At 37.4% G+C, this 21,765-nt stretch overlaps 1 protein-coding gene across 1 annotated transcript in view; it reads left to right on the plus strand.

Moving 5' to 3' along the window:
- The window catches only part of LOC132557599 (protocadherin Fat 4-like), a 41,029-nt gene extending 37,524 nt beyond the window's left edge, over positions 1-3,505 (plus strand). The window contains exon 34 of the mRNA XM_060222108.1: positions 3,268-3,505. Coding sequence (XP_060078091.1) covers positions 3,268-3,505 — 238 coding nt within the window. The remainder of the gene's footprint in view (positions 1-3,267) is intronic.
- Positions 3,506-21,765: the final 18,260 nt, after the last annotated feature.

The following is a 21,765-nucleotide window of genomic DNA, read 5'->3' on the forward strand; positions in this document are numbered from 1 at the left end:
AGTCTACCTTGCTGTTGATTTGTCTGTTTTCAGTCTGACTTTCTGGTTGACCTGTCTGTTTTTAATCTGACTTGCTAGTTGACCTGTCTGTTGAGTCTAACTTGCTGGTTGACCTGTCTGTTGAGTCTAACTTGCAGGTTTACCTATCTGTTTTCAGTCTAACTTGCTGGTTGACCTGTCTGTTGAGTCCAACTTGCTGGTTGACCTGTCTGTTGAGTCTAACTTGCTGGTTTACCTATCTGTTTTCTGTCTCAATTGCTGGTTGACCTGTCTGTTGAGTCTAACTTGCTGGTTGACCTGTCTGTTTTCTGTCTCACTTGCTGGTTGATCTGTCTGTTGAGTCTAACTTGCTGGTTGATCTGTCTGTTGAGTCTAACTTGCCGGTTGATCTGTCTGTTGAATCTTACTTGCTGGCTGACCTGTCTTTTTCAGTCTAACTTGTTGGTTGACCTGTCTGTTGTCAGACTAACTTGCTGGTTGACCTGTCTGTTATCAGTCTAACTTGCAGTTGATCTGTCTGTTTTCAGTCTGACTTGCTGGTTGACCTGTCTGTTTTCAGTCTAGCTTGCTGGTTGACCTATCTGTTTTCAGTCTAACTTGGTTGTTGATCTGTCTGTTGAGTCTAACATGCTTATTGACCTGTCTGTTGAGTGTAACTTGTTGGTTTACCTTTTTGTTTTCAGTCTAACTTGCTGGTTGACCTATTTGTTTTCTGTCTCACTTGCTGGTTGACCTGTCTGTTGAGTCTAACTTGCTGGTTGACCTGTCTGTTTTCTGTCTCACTTGCTGGTTGACCTGTCTGTTGAGTCTAACTTGCTGGTTGACCTGTCTGTTTTCAGTCTAACCTGCTAGTTGACCTGTCTGTTTTCAGTCTAGCTTGCTAGTTGACCTGTCTGTTTTCAGCCTTGTCGACAAATCCTAACCTTCGTCAACTAATCTTGATTCAGATAAAGTAACTGTCCTTTTAAATTAGTTTTCGTTATAGGTAATCAGGTAAACAGGTCTTTGTAATAACCCTGAACACGCAATGTTGGGATTTGGTTGGTATAATCTACACCTCAATTAGGTTTAAGAATGCATATTTATACATTTGCCGTTTTTCTTGCGAACTTAATTATGTAAGTGGTTTAACATCACATGTCACCTCTCAATATCGCTGTTTAGTTTTAACCTGTGAATGTTTTTGGATGTGAAACGTGATCTGCCTGCCAAATTGTTAGCATTGCTCTTAAAATCAAAATTATATAAGCATCGATGTTTCAAAACGAATATTTCACTCGAATTAGTTTTTGTGTCGCCTGCAGAGCTGATGGACACTTAGGGATCACTTTGTCCGTCGTTACGTGGCGTCGTCGTCGTCCGTACGAAAGTTTTCCGGACTTTTTTTCGGTAATGCTTTGAGTTATCAAAATGAAATTTTGCATATGTTGCAAGGGTACAGATTAAGTTCGATTTCCGGCTGTCTGTGACCCTTTTTGGCAGAGTTATGCCCCTTTCAACTTAGAAAATTTCCTGGGAATATTGTTTTCCGGACTTTTTTGGCTTATGCTTTGAGTTATCGGAATGAAATTTGGAATCTGGCTTCTTGTTGCATGGGTACAGATCAAGTTTGATTCCTGGCTGTCTGTGACCCTTCTTGACTGAGTTTTGCCCCTTTGAACTTAGAAAGTTCTGTGGGAATATTGTTTTCTTGACTTTCTTTGGTTATGCTTTGAGTTATAGAAATTAAATTTGCTATATGCTGTCTGTGACCCTTCTTGGCTGAGTTATGCCCCTTTGAACTTTTGTTTTCCAGATATTTCCCAATTATGCTTTGAGTTAACATAATGAAATGTTGTATATGGCTTTTTGGTGGAAGATTACAGATTGAGTTCAATTCCCAGCTCTCTGTGACTCTTCCTGGCCCATTGAACTCAAATTCTTTGGGAATATTGTTTCCTGGAATTTTCTTGGTTATGCTTCGAGTTATGAAAATGCAATTTTGTATATGAATTCTTGGTCAAAAGTTACGCACCGAGTTCGCTTCTTGGCAGTCTGTAACCCTTCTTGGCAATGATATGTCCCCTTGAACTTGGAAAATTTCTCAGGAATATTGCTTTGCGCAGTTTTCCCTTTATGCTTCAAGTTATAGAAATGAAATTTGGTATTACAACTTTATGGTTGATCATTGCACATCCAGTTCGATTTCTGGGTGACCGTGACACTTTATGCAGGCGACACATACAGTTCCGAGGAACTCTTGTTTCTCTTTAAATATCTACCATTTTACTGTTGACGATTTCTGTCATCGCTCACATACAGGCATAATTGTGTATAATTTGTTAAAATTTCGAATATGCAAATGTTTAATATTCGGGAGCATAGATAACGTATTGGAGACGATGGACATCGTTTTTTCTGGTTCTGTAAGTGATATCAAGTAACGGATTTTTATCTTGGAATAGATTTTTAATACTCTAATCTACTCGATAAGGTAGATGGCATTTAAATGACAAGATTCAGAGTGTGAAAATAATTAAGTCATCTACATTGTCAAGTAATGGTGCTGGGTTTCTGGTGTGAGGGGAATCCGGTCCATGTATTGTTAAATAATATACATTTACTTAAATGTCTTAAAATATGAAAATACTAGAAAATAGAACATCATCTATTCGCCGACCAGAAATTGTAGATTGATAGAAGGACGATTTAATTATCATATCATTTGGATTTTATTAAACTTAATACATTCCAGTTTTGTTGTTTTCAAATTGCAGACTTCGTTCAAAACTGAATTCAATAGGGTCAGAATTTTTTGTTAATTTTTCATTGATAAACTTCTCAAGGAATTTTCTACCAAAAATAATCAATGATAATAATATGTGTGTCAGCGTTAAGTCTTTAAAAGCTTCTACACTATTTGGAATTTCCCCCTTCCTTTTTTTAATTTCAAGAACAAAAAACTACAAATCATTAATACGAATGACAATAAGTTGTTGATTTCCTGACATGTGTGATATTTTCAGTCTGGGACATTCCGGGGATTCGAAGACGCTATGACGGGGCCGACAGATCATACAGATCGGTAAGTAACGAAAGTCGCACTTATTTACTCTAGGACGTCACTGTACATCAATGAAAGTTGTAAATATGTTATGGATGGTGGGAACTGAAGATATAAGATTACAGACGCTACGCTCTTCCCTATGTCTTTGTCTTTGTCGTATATGTAAATAAGGTGGGATTATTTTTGCCAATGATTAATGCACGTTTTTGTTTCATCATTAGGATGAGTTCCGCGGATGGTAGTTTTGCTGGTTCTGAATACTCTAACTATGAACATCCACATGAACAGGGTTCACGAATCGCATCCAGTCGACAATCTACGTCTTATGAAGTTCACAACCGGCAATTACAGTCCGGTGTTAACAACCGCGGATCAAAGCGTCACGGTGTAATATTCAGTGAACCAAGCAATTTGTCCTTCCGACACCCAACTTTCCATGAACCGGAAGTAGATTACTAAAAGCTAACCATATCTTTTGTTATCTTTAGCATCTTCATCATGATCCTTTCATCTTTATTGTCGTCTGTGTGGATGTATGGAGTCAATTTTACAAGAGCATTACTATATTTTAAGAGAATATTTTCATCGGAACCATTTAAGGCGAATAGTTATAGAAGAAGTGTTTTTGTATATATTTTCTGCGGATCGGGTCGTGTTGATATTATAGTCAATTCTAACAGCCTCAAACCCCCTGCTTTTAATGTCACTTATCAGGGATATAGATAATGTTATTCGGTCTACCAAACTTCACTCGTAGTAGCCAGTACACGAATAAGGCCCCAGTCTCACGAATCTTCCTTAACTTCATGAAATCTTTACTACTATAGAAAAGCTTAATTAAGTTGCGGAAAACCTTGGATTTAAGCAATCTTTAACTTTTATAATGCTTTCCTAAGGGTAACTTTAAGTTAAGGAAAGTTCCTTAAATTATGTAATGCTTTCCTATGGGTAACTTTAAGTTAAGGACAATTCCTTAACTTATGTAATGCTTTCCTATTGGTAACTTTACGTAAAGTAAAGTTCTTTTAGGTTATGAAATATTTAGGAAACTGGTGCTGAAGTGATTCCGCTTCACACAAATCTCAGGTACAGCGTATTTATGTCGTGAATTAGCATTCCAGTAGGTCTCATCAGATGGAACATATTCACTCTGCCCTATCTTCAGACATAAAACATATGTGTTATATGTTTAATGTTAACATGCAATAACTCTGTCTGTACACCCCTTGACATTCACCTAGCAAAGTTCCCTTGCTCCCGACTAACATGTGCGTCACAGTTTCATGAAATATCAGCTGCCCTTCTTTTTCAATGACAACTAAAACGAAAAAAATGCACAGTAAGACAGACAGTAGTAACCAAAACCTATGTCAAATTAAGATTAAGTATTTTATTTCAAATATCTGGTATACCCATTGTTCCAGCCCATTCAGTCTACAATGATGTTGACATTGCTAATGCATTCTCACCGCAGCTTGAAGAAAGTTTACTGGCAACGGGGAGAAAAAGACTTTATGTAAGTTTGAAGAAAAAGAAACTTTGTTCAGAACCTTAGAGTAGCCCCAAATTAGACCCCTATACAAATAGTGAGAAGTAATTAGTGTATGATTTATATAGTTGATGACTACCGCCCCAGGACACATCGTGAAAAGAAAGAATTAGGAAAAATGGTGTTTAATTTATCATATTTTAACGTTTCTTGGAGCTATTTTCTCGTTATTTCTGAAGTTAAACATTGCTAATGTCAATATAATTCTGTAACAGTAATACTGTTCAGATTGTTATTTTCACTGGGCTCTGTTTTCCTTCGTTTTCAATTTTGAAGTACAACCGCAAAAATGTAGACAGTCGATAGACGAGTCACTGTATCCCTCGTTACTACAGCTTGATCAGTTCTTGATGATACAATGATTGTCATGTGGTACCTCTTTTTATTTCTTGCGTTTTATGTGTTGAACATAAAACTGTTTCATTCATTATAGTAGTATTGTAATAATAATAATAATAATAAGTTTAAGGTTTTTATTGGTTACTTTTGCCCTTTGACCTCAGAAGCTACCCGTTTTTACCCCACAGCCCGAAAGGGTGTGGGGTATTGCGATCACGCACGGCGTCCGTCCGTCCGTCTGTCCACAATTTCATACCGATTATTATCTCACATCAACATCACCGGTCATCACTATTTTCACGGGGGATGCTGGGCCTTGTTTTTCGTCCGGTTACGGCCGCCTTCTTGAATTTGCATTCCTTTCATCATCTCAAGAATGTCGGATGAGAACAAGAACTGAAACTTCCGTAGGTCCATAGGCCCAATATCTCCAATAAAAATGGAGATTCGCAGTGATGTGACATAATGAGCGGATTGCAAATGCCAACAAAAAATCTACAGGCTTATTTACGTCCATAGAGCCAAAATGCTCAGTGAAAATGGCGATCTCCGGTGATCTCATTCTTGAGATAACTTTCCACTCACCCCAACCACACATTTCCAACTTTATAATAAGGCTGTAGGGTATTGCCCGCGATTGCGGAGCTATTTTTTTTCACTGCATGACAAACTCGCAAAAAGAAAAAAATAAGGTTCATAGATCGATCCTTTTTAATCATGTTTTCCTTATTACCTGGTTACTATTGTCTAATGTCTTACTATTTAACTCAAACACACATCTCTCTCCTTTGTGTTGTATAACACTACCTCACAGCTTTGATAAAATACTTTAGCTTAAATTATCACAAACATTTTCATTTCTGGGGATTACTTTTAATAATGATTTTTGTGCTACTGTTGGTTTAAAACCCAACTATCATATTGAAATACACTTTTGCATCTTTACTAAACAAAATGTAATTATGATGTAATAAATGAAATTAAACCACAGTCATTGTGTGTTATTTTATTTATTTTATTTTTTTTTCACAATTTTTAAAGTTTGATAATAATTATCGTTACAACTAACTTCATCAAATCAAAACGTTATGAGGGAGACCGTATCGAAATCTTTGTTATCTAATAAAAATCGAGTCTGATTTGGTAAATATTCATTTCTTAATATTGGATCGACCTCTGCATCTGAATGAAATTGTGATATTTCAGCATGGAGACTTAATGATTTGTCTCTGGGAACTCTCGTTCACTGTTTTAAACTATGTATGTGTGTGTGCAAATCAAGTTCAATTATAACAAAATCATGTTCAATGTTTTTAGATAATTCTAAAACTTAAAATGGTGTCGGCCCTTTAGAGATGATTCGTTTGCGTCATGGAAATGAATCCAAGAAATAAAGATATATTTTCCCAATCAAAGACGCCATCTCAATACTATGACATCCAAATGTGATGATAAGGTAGGGGAAGCAACTCTTTCTTTTCAGAATAAATGATATATAATTTTGAAATGAATTCACAGGTAAATTTTGGCAAGTAATTCAAAACATTTGGCATATATGCTTATCCAACAATAAAGAATAATTAGTATAAAATTAACATTGTTATGGATTTTAAGTGTGTGTGCTATACATTTTTGAAGAAACACTGTGGGATATACAATATATAAATGTGATATTGATTTGGCTATGTAGCTGGTATGCAAATATCCATAAACCGTAACATTACCCATTTTCGTGACAGAAAGATAAAAAAAAACGAGAATGTAGTTTTAAATTCAAAATTAGTGTTGGGTACAAATTGGGTACAAAAATAATAGCTAAAACGTTTCTTTATTTTGATATGTTGTTTGACTGACAATGCTCTTTGGTCGGTTTTTTCTGTTGAGTAAGCATCATTTCCCAGGGGAAGTTTTTTTCTGTATTATTAATAATTAACTGTACTGAATAATTCGTCTAAGTTCAGTATAATTGTCACAAGATATTAAAAAAAAGAAATAGTGCATACTTTAAATTAATCTACATAATGGATTGTGCTCCAAATTTATTTTGTGTAATTGTTGTTTGAGATTACAAAATTTTAGCCGTAATCGTGTATAAAAATATAAAAATGTCCACTTCCAACGTCAAAATTCTGATTGCGGGAGCATTATTTTGTCTTTTTGGAAGAAACTTAATCACACAGACAGGCGGGGATTTACATGTGATTCGCGGGTAATGCATACCAGAATTGTATTGAAGATTTTAAAACGAGTTTATGTAAAATTGAGATTTATATTTAATGGTCAGTAACTTATTTAAATTTTTTTCTATAATGCGTCGGTTTAGCACCTGCCAGAAAGTCTATTCGCTAAATCCACGATGACATAACAGTACAAACCGTAATTCCATGAAATTATTTGTGGGCGTAATTATGAAATAAAAAAATGGAAACAGTATATTTAATTACTGATCAATACAGGACGTATAAAGCAATGAACAAACATAAAACATCCATTTGCTTCTTGCTGGTTTAACTCTGTAGTGAGGGGTCTAATGCATGGAAATCCAGAAAGATGGTTCGGAAAGGCTAAGTTCCCTAGAGATGTGAAAATAACAGTGCACTATCCCGATTTTGGAGATCGCCGGGTGAAAGGGGACTTTGGAGTGTTTGTTAAAATGTTCCAGTATTCGCAGGAAACGTGTCAGTATAACGACAAACTTACAGGATTGAGTCGATTTACCGCCAGAGTTTACAATCTAGAGTATTGAGGATATCAAATAATGATTTACATGAGACTAGCGCTTTTGTAATTCAAAACGTTGAAATGACACTCATTTGAAGAGTAATTTGTTCATTACAGACAAAAATATTTACAAACAGATCTAGCTCTACCGGACATTGGAAGTTTCAGATACAGACCAAGAAAATGACTTCCAGGTTGTGACTTACTAAAAACAGAATGGTATGAAATTGTAATTTTTGTGTGAAGAATACTTGCTGACTTTTACCTCTGTGGTAGTTCATACATTGACATATATGTACTGGACGTTTTATAAAATTACCTAAAATTGCCAGCAAAAAATTGTTACTACAAAATAAAAAAAAACCACTCATCACAAAATCACAAAAATGCTCACCATAAAAATCACAATAAATACTCGTCACAAAAAAATAACTCATTGCAAAATCACAAAAAAGACTCATTACAAAAATCACCAAAAAAACTACTGTAAAATCACAAAAACGACTCATTACAAAAATCACAAAAAAAATACTGCAAAATCACAAAAAGACTCATTACAAAAATCACAAAAAAATACTGTAAAATCACAAAAAATTACTGTAAAATCACAAAAAAATACTGCAAAATCACAAAAAATACTGCAAAATCACAAAAAAAGACTCATTACAAAAATCACAAAAAATTACTGTAAAATCACAAAAAATTACTGTAAAATCACAAAAAATACTGCAAAATCACAAAAAAAGACTCATTACAAAAATCACAAAAAATTACTGCAAAATCACAAAAAAGACTCATTACAAAATCTCAGATGGAAATCCCATGATGACGAACACCCATTGAGAATTACCCGCCATAAAAAGCCCGATATTTGAGATATCGTACAAGACGGCGATGTTATATAGGTCGTCTGTGTGCCTAATGTTCAGTGTTCCGTGTGGTATGCCCTATTAAGTATTTTAAAATCACTTGAATGTGTTGATGTACTGTCTTCATTGATTCTTTTGTCTTATACTCTACACAATAAAGACAGTTATGAAGTTAACAAGTTTCCATCAGAAACAAACAATTAAGTACCTGGTTTATCTACACCAGACGTGTTAAGTTACGTTCCTGGTCGTTTGCACAGCCACCCATGCATTTACTTCCTGGTTTGGTTTATATATAAGGCTGTGCCCCGTTTGTCGTAAAATAAAGAATTTTGGACACTACACCATGACAGGTAACAAGGTTGGACAGTTGAATGATGTGTTTGTATGTAGCTGAAGTTGCTAACAACGAAATCATGGCTATACCTGCCCTGAAAAAGTCGGTCAAGAAAAGGAGACATTGTTCGACTCTAGAAGAATGGAAATAACAAGTATGTTGACCCTTACTTATACATGTATTTACATATTAGTTACTTCTTTGTGATGTTTATAAACATGCCACTAGTCATGTGAAAATTTCTTGTAGATCCGTTCAACAAGTGCTGCACCTTATTCCTGGGCTTAATTGTCCTACATAGACATACCAGCCTGGACACTGACTCGTGTATTCACAACATTACGAGGATATATTGTATACCCAGTAGTTTGCGCTCTGACCCATACGCACTGACAAATGAACAGGCTAAATCGGAATCTGAACCCTATTCACGTAAATACACACATAGATCATAGTAAACGTTAATCCGAACATGAGCTCGTGTTCACGATATAATGAACTCGGACTCCATAAATCTTAGTGTAGCCCATAACTCGTACGTACTAAGTACTCTTTAGTTCGAACGCCGTCCCTTGTTCTGAATACTGAATCTTGTTAAAATCCGGATACTTTGACACACAAAAAGGTTGGTTTGTAGTTATGGGTCACTTTATCATACTACATCGACACTACACATATCGTTATGATATGGTAACGATATGGAGTGGGCTGCTTTCGTTAATAAGAAAAACGAAAAAAGACACGTGGTGGTACTTAAGCCATATTTCATGTACGCGTTGTTTACAATTGAAAGTCAACATGTAAACATGCAAAAATAACTTAAGAAAACTTACTATGTGTATTTTTGGAACATTTTCTTCAGGTTATGTCAATAGAATAGAAGTTCTTATAACACAACCGGTAGGAAAGTAGAGCGTGACTACTGGTATTTTGTCTGATGAAGGTGACGGTGTAGTCATCGAAACGTCACACTCTAATCTTCTACTGGTTGTGTTATAAGATGTAGGTGACCGTGTAGTCATCGAAACGTCACACTCTAATCCTCTACTGGTTGTGTTATAAGATGTAGGTGACCGTGTAGTCATCGAAACGTCACACTCTCATCTTCTACTGGTTGTGTTATAAGATGTAGGTGACCGTGTAGTCATCGAAACGTCACACTCTAGTCTTCTACTGGTTGTGTTATAAGATGTAGGTGGCCATGTAGTCATCGAAACCTCACACTCTAATCTTCTACTGGTTGTTTTATAAGATGAAGGTGACCATGTAGTCATCGAAACGTCACACTCTAATCTTCTACTGGTTGTGTTATAAGATGTAGGTGACCGTGTAGTCATCGAAACGTCACACTCTAATCCTCTACTGGTTGTGTTATAAGATGTAGGTGACCGTGTAGTCATCGAAACGTCACACTCTCATCTTCTACTGGTTGTGTTATAAGATTAAGGTGACCGTGCAGTCATCAAAACGTCACACTCTAATCTTCTACTGGTTGTGTTATAAGATGTAGGTGACCGTGTAGTCATCGAAACGTCACACTCTTATCTTCTACTGGTTGTGTTATAAGATGAAGGTGACCGTGTAGTCATCGAAACGTCACATTCTTATCTTCTACTGGTTGTGTTATAAGATGTAGGTGACCGTGTAGTCATCGAAACGTCACACTCTAATCTTCTACTGGTTGTGTTATAAGATGTAGGTGACCGTGTAGTCATCGAAACGTCACACTCTAATCCTCTACTGGTTGTGTTATAAGATGTAGGTGACCGTGTAGTCATCGAAACATCACACTCTCATCTTCTACTGGTTGTGTTATAAGATGTAGGTGACCGTGTAGTCATCGAAACGTCACACTCTTATCTTCTACTGGTTGTGTTATAAGATGAAGGTGACCGTGTAGTCATCGAAACGTCACACTCTTATCCTCTACTGGTTGTGTTATAAGATGTAGGTGACCGTGTAGTTATCGAAACGTCACACTCTAATCTTTTACTGGTTGTGTTATAAGATGTAGGTGACCGTGTAGTCATCGAAACGTCACACTCTAATCTTCTACTGGTTGTGTTATAAGATGAAGGTGACCGTGTAGTCATCGAAACGTCACACTCTAATCTTCTACTGGCTGTGTTATAAGATGAAGGTGATCGTGTAGTCATCGAAACGTCACACTCTAATCCTCTACTGGTTGTGTTATAAGATGTAGGTGACCGTGTAGTCATCGAAACGTCACACTCTAATCTTCTACTGGTTGTGTTATAAGATGAAGGTGATCGTGTAGTCATCGAAACGTCACACTCTAATCCTCTACTGGTTGTGTTATAAGATGTAGGTGACCGTGTAGTCATCGAAACGTCACACTCTAATCCTCTACTAGTTGTGTTATAAGATGTAGGTGACCGTGTAGTCATCGTCACACTCTAATCCTCTACTAGTTGTGTTATAAGATGTAGGTGACCGTGTAGTCATCGTCACACTCTAATCCTCTACTAGTTGTGTTATAAGATGTAGGTGACCGTGTAGTCATCGTCACACTCTAATCCTCTACTAGTTGTGTTATAAGATGTAGGTGACCGTGTAGTCATCGAAACGTCACACTCTAATCTTCTACTAGTTGTGTTATAAGATGTAGGTGACCGTGTAGTCATCGAAACGTCACACTCTAATCTTCTACTAGTTGTGTTATAAGATGAAGGTGACCGTGTAGTCATCGTCACACTCTAATCTTCTACTAGTTGTGTTATAAGATGTAGGTGACCGTGTAGTCATCGTCACACTCTAATCTTCTACTAGTTGTGTTATAAGATGTAGGTGACCGTGTAGTCATCGTCACACTCTAATCCTCTACTGGTTGTGTTATAAGATGTAGGTGACCGTGTAGTCATCGTCACACTCTAATCCTCTACTAGTTGTGTTATAAGATGTAGGTGACCGTGTAGTCATCGTCACACTCTAATCCTCTACTGGTTGTGTTATAAGATGTAGGTGACCGTGTAGTCATCGTCACACTCTAATCCTCTACTAGTTGTGTTATAAGAACCTCTATTCTATAACTATCTGTAAGATATAAATAAAAAAAATCACGAATAAAAAATGTTGCCGTTTTGTGTATAGCAAGACTTCATGGAATGGAATTACGGTGTGGGTGGAGTCGCAAATCATCCAATGGCGCCCCAAGAAGAGAAAATTTAGCTCTTAAGACAGTAAAATAAAAACAGATTTGTATTAAAGAAAATTAAGACCATTTTTTTAAGTGCACTGTAGACGCGTTTTCTGGTGTAGTTACATGATCTTGTCTTTATTATATTTACACAGTGATTTTGTATTCCATTGCGGTAATTATCGTATTCCAATGCATTTCTTTTTTATCTTTTTTTTTTTAAATATTTTTACCGTGCCCCACTCAAAAACGAAAATTACACATGCTAACTGAAAGGTATGCAGTGTTTAAACACTATATTTACAAGTACAATTATATATCCATAAAGTGGGCTCTATTCACAACAGCTTAAGCCCTTCTTTGAAGAGGCCGAATAAATGTTTCTATCTAGAATAACACATCAATATAAGAAAACCAACAATAGATAATAACAAAACAATCTATATTCCAACATTTATTTAAAAAAATCAGGTCATTATGACAAAGCTATACAGTCTACACAGTGATATCGACATATATGTAGATACTACAGGAGAGCACAAAAGATGCACTGCTAAAATGATAAAGAAAACACCAGCATGTTAACAGAATCTTAATTCAAACTGAAAAGCGTTGAAACTATGGAAAATTATGAACATAAGGAAGATTTTTGTGAAGAATGATGAAAAAGTACAAGGAGAATCAGACACACACCTTACAGATCTCGGTAAGTCTCCATTCCTCATCATAGATGTTGGTGAAGGACATTTAGCATTCAGCCAATCCCACGTTCTATAAATATCTCTTCGAGGAAAGTTATCTAATTTAACAAGCATCTGCGAGAAAGTTTTGACGATTAATAACGAATTTTGAGTGTGCACGCTGCTACGTTAACTGTTACCTTTTCACTGTTTTATAGCTTAGAAATCCATGAGGTTGTTAGTTCTGTGGCAAAGAAACATAATGTTTACGCACCAGTAGCGCGCTCATTTGTACAGGTATATTTAGGACATGTAACATTAGATCCATACAGTGATGCGACATTTCTTCAAGGATACTTGTACAATAGACTCTTACAGGGAAGTGACATTCTATCAAAGATATTTTCACAATAGACTGAAAATAGTAACCGAACCTCAAACATCAAACCTGTATAACTAAGTATATGTAACTCTGCGGCAGCACATCATTGGACCAGTCCCGACCAATCAAAGTCTTTGATTACCATATCACACGACCATACGATGATAAAAGCATATTTACTTAGTAAAGTAACGGTTAATGATTGGTCGGTGGCGTAGTGGTAACGCATTTGCCTTCTGTTTAGGTGATCAGAGTTTATTCCTCGACGTGAAGAAATAGTTGATCTTCTTCAGGTACACCCTCACAGCTTGCATCAAAGTCACCAACTATCGAGGTTTATCAATCATATCTGGGAAGGGTTGGTGCTAATATAACTTGTATATAATTGCTGTAAGACACAATACAGTTTACAGTCTGAATGTTTATTTCTTCTTAAGGCGGGAAGAGATTTGATATCCTTTAGAACGAAACATTATCATTTTAAAACAATCATGTTTTGCTCATTAACAACCGTTAAAACGCAGATATAGAATACTTATGTCATTTTCCACGAATCAATAACATTTTTAAAAAATCTATATTCTATGTAATTATTCAGGGACCCGCGGATATATTTTTCAACTTATTCAACGCATTTTTATCCTTTTTTTTCAAATTCGCAGCTGTTCATTGTGTTTAGAACCCGAACTCCATTACAGAACGAAGCTTCGATTGGATGTTTTTTGTTACTTTTATGAACTCATCGCTGATTGGTTCTTCGAAGAACGTGTTGATAATAGTATCTTACCAGCTGGAACTCGATCATCTTCCAATGTTTTGTAAAATCAATCACAAATTTGGCTGTATGATGTTAATTTAGAATAAGAAATAGGCATCAGTGGAACTAAGTAGTTCCCCGCGAGATACGATGGATAGTATCATCTCGATGTTAGGCGTCGTGGAAAAGGGTCGTCTGGTGAACGCATGGCCCATACAGTTGTTGGGTAAAAATTCATTAAGGTCAGAAATAAGTTGCGACTTGCACTGGGCTATAAAGAGGCGGATCGGCGAAGGGCAGGCTTTGGTGGAGGGCAGGAGCTGGTAGAGAGCAGTGATTGTTCAATGGAAAAGGTTTGGTGCAAAATAGTGATGGTATGGGTTAAGTGAAGGACAGGGATTGGTAAAAGGTAAGACTTGGTCGAGGTTAAAGGTTATGGTGTAGGGTGGGCATTGTTAGTAGATAAGACTTGGTCGAGGTTAAAGGTTTTGGTGTAGGGCTGGGATTGTTAGTAGGTAAGACTTGGTCAAGGTTTAAGGTTTTGGTGTAGGGCTGGGATTGTTAGTAGGTAAGACTTGGTCGAGGTTTAAGGTTTTGATGTAGGGTAGGGCTGGGATTGTTAGTAGGTAAGACTTGGTCGAGGTGTAAGCTTTTGGTGTAGGGTTGGGATTGTTAGTAGGTAAGACGTGGTCGAGGTTTAAGGTTTTGGTGTAGGGTAGGGCTGGGATTGTTAGGTAAGACTTGGTCGAGGTTTAAGATTTTGGTGTGGGGTAGGGCTGGGATTGTTAGTAGGTAAGACTTGGTCGAGGTTTAAGATTTTGATGTAGGGTAGGGCTGGGATTGTTAGTAGGTAAGACTTGGTCGAGGTTTAAGGTTTTGGTGTAGGGTAGGGCTGGGATTGTTAGGTAAGACGTGGTCGAGGTTAAAGGTTTTGGTGTAGGGTTTGGATTGTTAGTAGGTGAGACTTGGTCGAGGTTTAAGATTTTGGTGTGGGGTAGGGCTGGGATTGTTAGTAGGTAAGACTTGGTCGAGGTTTAAGATTTTGGTGTAGGGTAGGGCTGGGATTGTTAGTAGGTAAGACTTGGTCGAGGTTTAAGGTTTTGGTGTAGGGTAGGGCTGGGATTGTTAGTAGGTAAGACTTGGTCGAGGTTTAAGGTTTTGGTGTAGGGTAGGGCTGGGATTGTTAGTAGGTAGGACTTGGTCGAGGTTTAAGGTTCTGGTGTAGGGCTTGGATTGTTAGTAGGTGAGACTTGGTCGAGGTTTAAGGTTTTGGTGTAGGGTGGAATTGTTAGTAGGTAAGACTTGTTAGAGGTTAAGTGACTGGTAGAGATTGGAAGGGGGCAGGAAATTGTCATGACTGATGAGTGATACGGATCACTACAGGGCAAGAATTGATGAAAGAGTTTACTTGTTACGATAGAGATTTGTGAAGAATTGTGATTTGTGAAGATTTGTGATTTGTGAAGAGTAATGATCGTTAATTTCGGGTATGATGTAATGAAGTTAACTATATTGAGTTTTATTTTCCTCATTAATGAACGAGAGGATAGTCTGTTTTACAGCTTCCCCTGGGAGAGTATGTAGTGATAACCATTCAAGAGTTATGTAGTTATATGAAAATGTCTGTTGCCGAATTCTAAATACACTTTCTTCGCTCTATGGATCTGGTCCTATTTGGCATGAAAAAAGGTGTGAAGGTTTTGTCATTTACACCTTAAACAGTAATCAACTTGCACTGCTGCGTGTCGCATGATCGAATATTCTAGCATATAACTTGTAACCTGGTGAGATGATACACTTGCCTGATGGATATATGGAATCACGATTACTTCTAAATAAAGATTCGTGGTCTTGTCTTTTTTTCTCTGTCTTAGATAGTTTGTTAATTGTTGTAATGGGGAAAACATCCTTGTACATCTGAAATCTACGTCATTACTACAGAGGTTAGTTGTGTAATGTATATATTTAGATAGATTTTAAATAAAGCTATGAACCGTACTTAACCCCAGATTCCAACATATTTCCCGTATAATAGTTTGATGTTTTGTACTTACAACTTACTGTCTTGTACATACAACTTGATGTCTTGTACTTACAACTTACTGTCTTGTACATACAACTTGATGTCTTGTACATATAACTTGATGTCTTGTACTTAAAACTGATTGTCTTGTACATACAACTTGATGTCTTGTACTTAAAACTGATTGTCTTGTACATACAACTTGATGTCTTGTACTTACAACTTACTGTCTTGTACATACAACTTGATGTCTTGCACTTACAACTTACTGTCTTGTACATACAACTTGATGTCTTGTACATACAACTTGATGTCTTGTACATACAACTTGATGTCTTGTACTTAAAACTGATTGTCTTGTACATACAACTTGATGTCTTGTACTTAAAACTGATTGTCCTGTACATACAACTTGATGTCTTGTACATACAACTTACTGTCTTGTACATACAACTTGATGTCTTGTACATACAACTTGATGTCGTGTACATACAACCTGATGTCTTGTACTTAAAACTGATTGTCTTGTACATACAACTTGATGTCTTGTACTTAAAACTGATTGTCCTGTACATACAACTTGCTGTCTTGTACATACAACTTACTGTCTTGTACATACAACTTGATGTCTTGTACATACAACTTGATGTCTTGTACATACAACTTGATGTCTTGTACTTAAAACTGATTGTCTTGTACATACAACTTGATGTCTTGTACTTACAACTTACTGTCTTGTACATACAACTTGATGTCTTGTACTTAAAACTGATTGTCTTGTACATACAAAGTGCTGTCTTGTACTTAAAACTGATTGTCTTGTACAAACAAAGTGCTGTCTTGTACTTAAAACTGATTGTCTTGTACATACAACTTGATGTCTTGTACATACAACTTGATGTCTTGTACTTAAAACTGATTGTCTTGTACATACAACTTGATGTCTTGTACATACAACTTGATGTCTTGTACTTACAACTTACTGTCTTGTACATATAACTTGATGTCTTGTACTTAAAACTGATTGTCTTGTGCATACAACTTGAAGTCTTGTACTTAAAACTGATTGTCTTGTACATACAACTTGATGTCTTGTGCATACAACTTGAAGTCTTGTACTTAAAACTGATTGTCTTGTACATACAACTTGATGTCTTGTGCATACAACTTACTGTCTTGTACATACAACGTGCTGTCTTGTACTTAAAACTTATTGTCTTGTACGTTAAACTTAATGTCTTGTGCGTACAACTTAATTTCTTAACTGAAAAACCGCGCCTCCACAGAGGAGAGTTTTCGAAGGTTGACTGTATGTATGATTTTAAATTTTACGTACAAAATAAAAAAAATCATAGTGTGCCGCTGATATTCTACCATAAAATGGCTTCCTCCTTTTTTAAAACCAAGGACATTCTGCTTAGCCCTGAATTACTAACGACCTGGCACTATACATTTATCTAACGATATCGTTAATGCTTTCAGCACACGTGAATGCAGACACAACTTCAAAGATAATATCTCTAACACCACACAGGTAGAGGTGGTCCTATGTAATATGGCAGATAGTGCTTATTCTTGTAACTCTCAACTATTGTCTGTGAGGAAAGTAAACCCCGTTAGTCAATATGTAAGTGTAAAGTCACGCCATGGTTACGAACACATACTTCTATATTTATATAGACGAGATATGTATCCTGTTCCTGTGTTTATACACACGAGATATGTGCCGGTCCCGATGTTTGTACCCACGAGATATGTGCCCGGACCCGGTGTTTATACACACGAGAAATGTGTCAGGTCCCTGTGTTTATATACACGAGATATGTGTCAGGTCCCTGTGTTTATACACACGAGATATGTGCCCGGTCCCTGTGTTTATACACACGAGATATGTGTCCGGTCCCTGTGTTTTATACACACGAGATATGTGCCCGGTCCCTGTGTTTATACACACGGGATATGTGCCCGGTCCCTGTGTTTATACACACGAGATATGTGTCCGGTCCCTGTGTTTTATACACACGAGATATGTGCCCGGTCCCTGTGTTTATACACACGGGATATGTGTCAGGTCTCTGTGTTTATATACACGAGAAATGTGTCAGGTCCCTGTGTTTATATACACGGGATATGTGTCAGGTCTCTGTGTTTATATACACGAGATATGTGCCCGGTCCCTGTGTTTATACACACGAGATATGTGTCCGGTCCCTGTGTTTATACACACAAGATATGTGTCAGGTCCCTGTGTTTACATACACGGGATATGTGCCCGGTCCCTGTGTTTATACACACGAGATATATGCCAGGTCCCTTGGTTTATACACAAGAGATATTTGTCCGGTCCCTTTGTTTAAAGACACGAAATATATGCCCGGCCTTTGTTCGTGCACAAATTTTCGAACTACAGTCATACTATATAAACCCAGGCTATCATTTTCTTTTTCTTAAATAGTTATTCGTCTGCTTGAAATTAATTAAGCCATTGAAAGAAACCATTTGTTGAATTCATATGTCATGAAATCAGATAAAATTCAATATGATTATATTTTCACATTCTGTGTACAGCAGGGTGATTAGTGTCTTGAAACATATGTGCACAAAACCGGTTTCTGCAATGTATTCATTACGGTTTACACTATAAATGGAAGGAGGAAGTTTTATAACTAAACCATTATTTACACCAAGCAAATAATACACCATTGCTCAAGAACACGACAAAAACAGAAAAAAAAATTCAACGAGATAAAATTTCTCGGCAAAGAGCAAAACCAAAGTACAAGAGGGTAAGTGATCTCGGTTTGCACACAACCGCCAACAGCCGCAATCAGCGATCCAACCATAAACCTCACTACCGTAACCCTATACCACGCCACAATGTCCCTCGTTTATAAATAGCTCATCTCGACATGCTGTCCCTCGTTTATAGTTAGCACATATCAACATACTGTTCCTCGTTTATACTTAGCACATCTCGACATACTGTTCCTCGTTTATAGTTAGCACATATCGGCATACTGTCCCTCGTTTATAGTTAGCATATCTCGACATACTGCCCCTCGTTCATAGCTAGCACATCTCGACATACTGTCCCTCGTTTATAGTTAGCACATCTCGACATACTGTCCCTAGTTTATAGCTAGCTCATCTCGACATACTGTCCCTCGTTTATAAATAACTCATATCGACATACTGTTCCTCGTTTATAGTTAGCACATCTCGATATACTGTCCCTCGTTTATAAATAACTCATATCGACATACTGTTCCTCGTTTATAGTTAGCACATCTCGATATACTGTCCCTCGTTTATAGTTAGCATATCTCGACATACTGCCCCTCGTTTATAGCTAGCGCATCTCGACATACTGCCCCTCGTTTATAGCTAGCACATCTCGACATACTGTCCCTAGTTTATAGCTAGTTCATCTCGACATACTGCCCCTCGTTTATAGCTAGCACATCTCGACATACTGTCCCTAGTTTATAGCTAGCTCATCTCGACATACTGTCCCTCGTTTATAAATAACTCATATCGACATATTGTTCCTCGTCTATGGTTCAAGTTTATCTCTTCAAAATCTACCCATGTGTCATTCCAAAATACATAGGGACACACGGCGACATGCAGCAACTGGTGGTATAACGAAGTTTACAACGGCAGTATGAGAAACATTGCAATTCGTTTAAATATTTGTTGAAGTAAAGTGCGCTGCTTCCATAGGCATGATTAAACGAATGTGGTATTTACATTCTGACAAAATCCCTTTATTTCACCTAGGGTTGTTCAGGCAGCTTTTACTTGAATAAGCATGTAATATTGTACACTTAAATACGCGTTCAGTAATAAATCTTATGTATTTAATCAGAATGTGAAAAGGGAAAATATAGGTTTTTCAGGCTACTTTCAGATACACGGGTTTCGTTGTTCTGAAAGCAGTGTGCCGTGCAAAAGCAAACACGTTTCTAACAGCTGTAAATTGAACACGACGCAGTTTATCAATGTATAATGAAAGTAAATGAGGAGTCGTATGAGGCAGTGGTGGTTACTTTTGTGAGGTGAACCGGTCTTCACGGGAATGTCAAGTATTCTTACATATGATGAAATATAAAGATGTATCACCTTAACACCAGATAACTCCAACAGATGTCGCTTTCTTTTGCCATCGTTGTGTTTATCAATAGAAGGAAGATGCTGGTATACATATGGAGGGTCTGTATTGTAGACATAAGTAACACGGCATGGCTAAGAGAATACACATGTAATTGGAGTTGTTCTCGAACTACGAGATATATGAAGATGACCAGATGATTGGGCAAGTGCACGTTCCTGTCTAGATTATCGGTCACTTTGGACTTTCCCCAGTGGTATCATTTGCTTCAAAATTTAGGCCCTTCGCATCACTGACGAGTACTTGAAGAAAGAAACAGCTGTATGATCAAGTTTAATCATTTTTGGCCCTTCGGGATCAAACTCAAAAATTGTATTAAAAGGTCAGGATCACGGATTAATGATGGATTAATGAGATCTACCTACATATTTCCGAAAATATCATCCCATATTCAGTCAAAGTTAATAATATATCGTATTATTCTTGGCGGAAAATCAGAAGGTTTTCAACTGGTAAAGGTACGTTCGTATAATTAAAGAATGTTTTCACTGCTCAATTAGTTTACGCGAAAACGATCTCGTGTGCTCATTTTCGTATGTAGCTGTTGCTTGTTCTTCTATTATGTACCGTCTCCCCAGTACTCTCTAACTAAACATCTAACCTGTTCATTTTACCTCGTGCCCTCTACACTAATCCCTGTATCTGTACCCCGTACCCTCTTCCCTATACTCACTATCCCTACCCTGTACACTCATCGCTCTACTCCACACCCGGAACCCCGTATCCTCTACCCTATTGCTTGTACATTCTACACCTTATTCTCTACCCTGGACCTTGTACATTCTACCCCTTATTCTCTACCCTGGACCTTGTACATTCTACCCCTTATTCTCTACCCTGGACCTTGTACATTCTACACCTTATTCTCTACCCTGGACATTGTACATTCTACCCCTTATTCTCTACCCTGGACCTTGTACATTCTACCCCTTATTCTCTACCCTGGACCTTGTAATTCTACCCCTTATTCTCTACCCTGAACCTTGTAATTCTACCCCTTATTCTCTACCCTGGACATTGTGCATTCTACCCCTTATTCTCTACCCTGAACCTTGTAATTCTACCCCTTATTCTCTACCCTGGACCTTGTACATTCTACACCTTATTCTCTACCCTGGACATTGTACATTCTACCCCTTATTCTCTACCCTGGACCTTGTAATTCTACCCCTTATTCTCTACCCTGAACCTTGTAATTCTACCCCTTATTCTCTACCCTGGACCTTGTACATTCTACCCCTTATTCTCTACCCTGGACCTTGTAATTCTACCCCTTATTCTCTACCCTGGACCTTGTACATTCTACACCTTATTCTCTACCCTGGACCTTGTACATTCTACCCCTTATTCTCTACCCTGGACCTTGTAATTCTACCCCTTATTCTCTACCCTGGACCTTGTAATTCTACCCCTTATTCTCTACCCTGAACCTTGTAATTCTACCCCTTATTCTCTACCCTGGACCTTGTACATTCTACCCCTTATTCTCTACCCTGGACCTTGTAATTCTACCCCTTATTCTCTACCCTGGACCTTGTACATTCTACACCTTATTCTCTACCCTGGACCTTGTACATTCTACCCCTTATTCTCTACCCTGGACCTTGTAATTCTACCCCTTATTCTCTACCCTGGACCTTGTAATTCTACCCCTTATTCTCTACCCTGGACCTTGTACATTCTACCCCTTATTCTCTACCCTGGACATTGTACATTCTACACCTTATTCTCTAC

This window comes from Ylistrum balloti, unplaced genomic scaffold (assembly GCF_031769215.1).
Source record: "Ylistrum balloti isolate Yb309-2 unplaced genomic scaffold, AGI_CSIRO_Ybal_v1 Utg370700, whole genome shotgun sequence".
Classification (NCBI taxonomy): domain Eukaryota; kingdom Metazoa; phylum Mollusca; class Bivalvia; order Pectinida; family Pectinidae; genus Ylistrum; species Ylistrum balloti.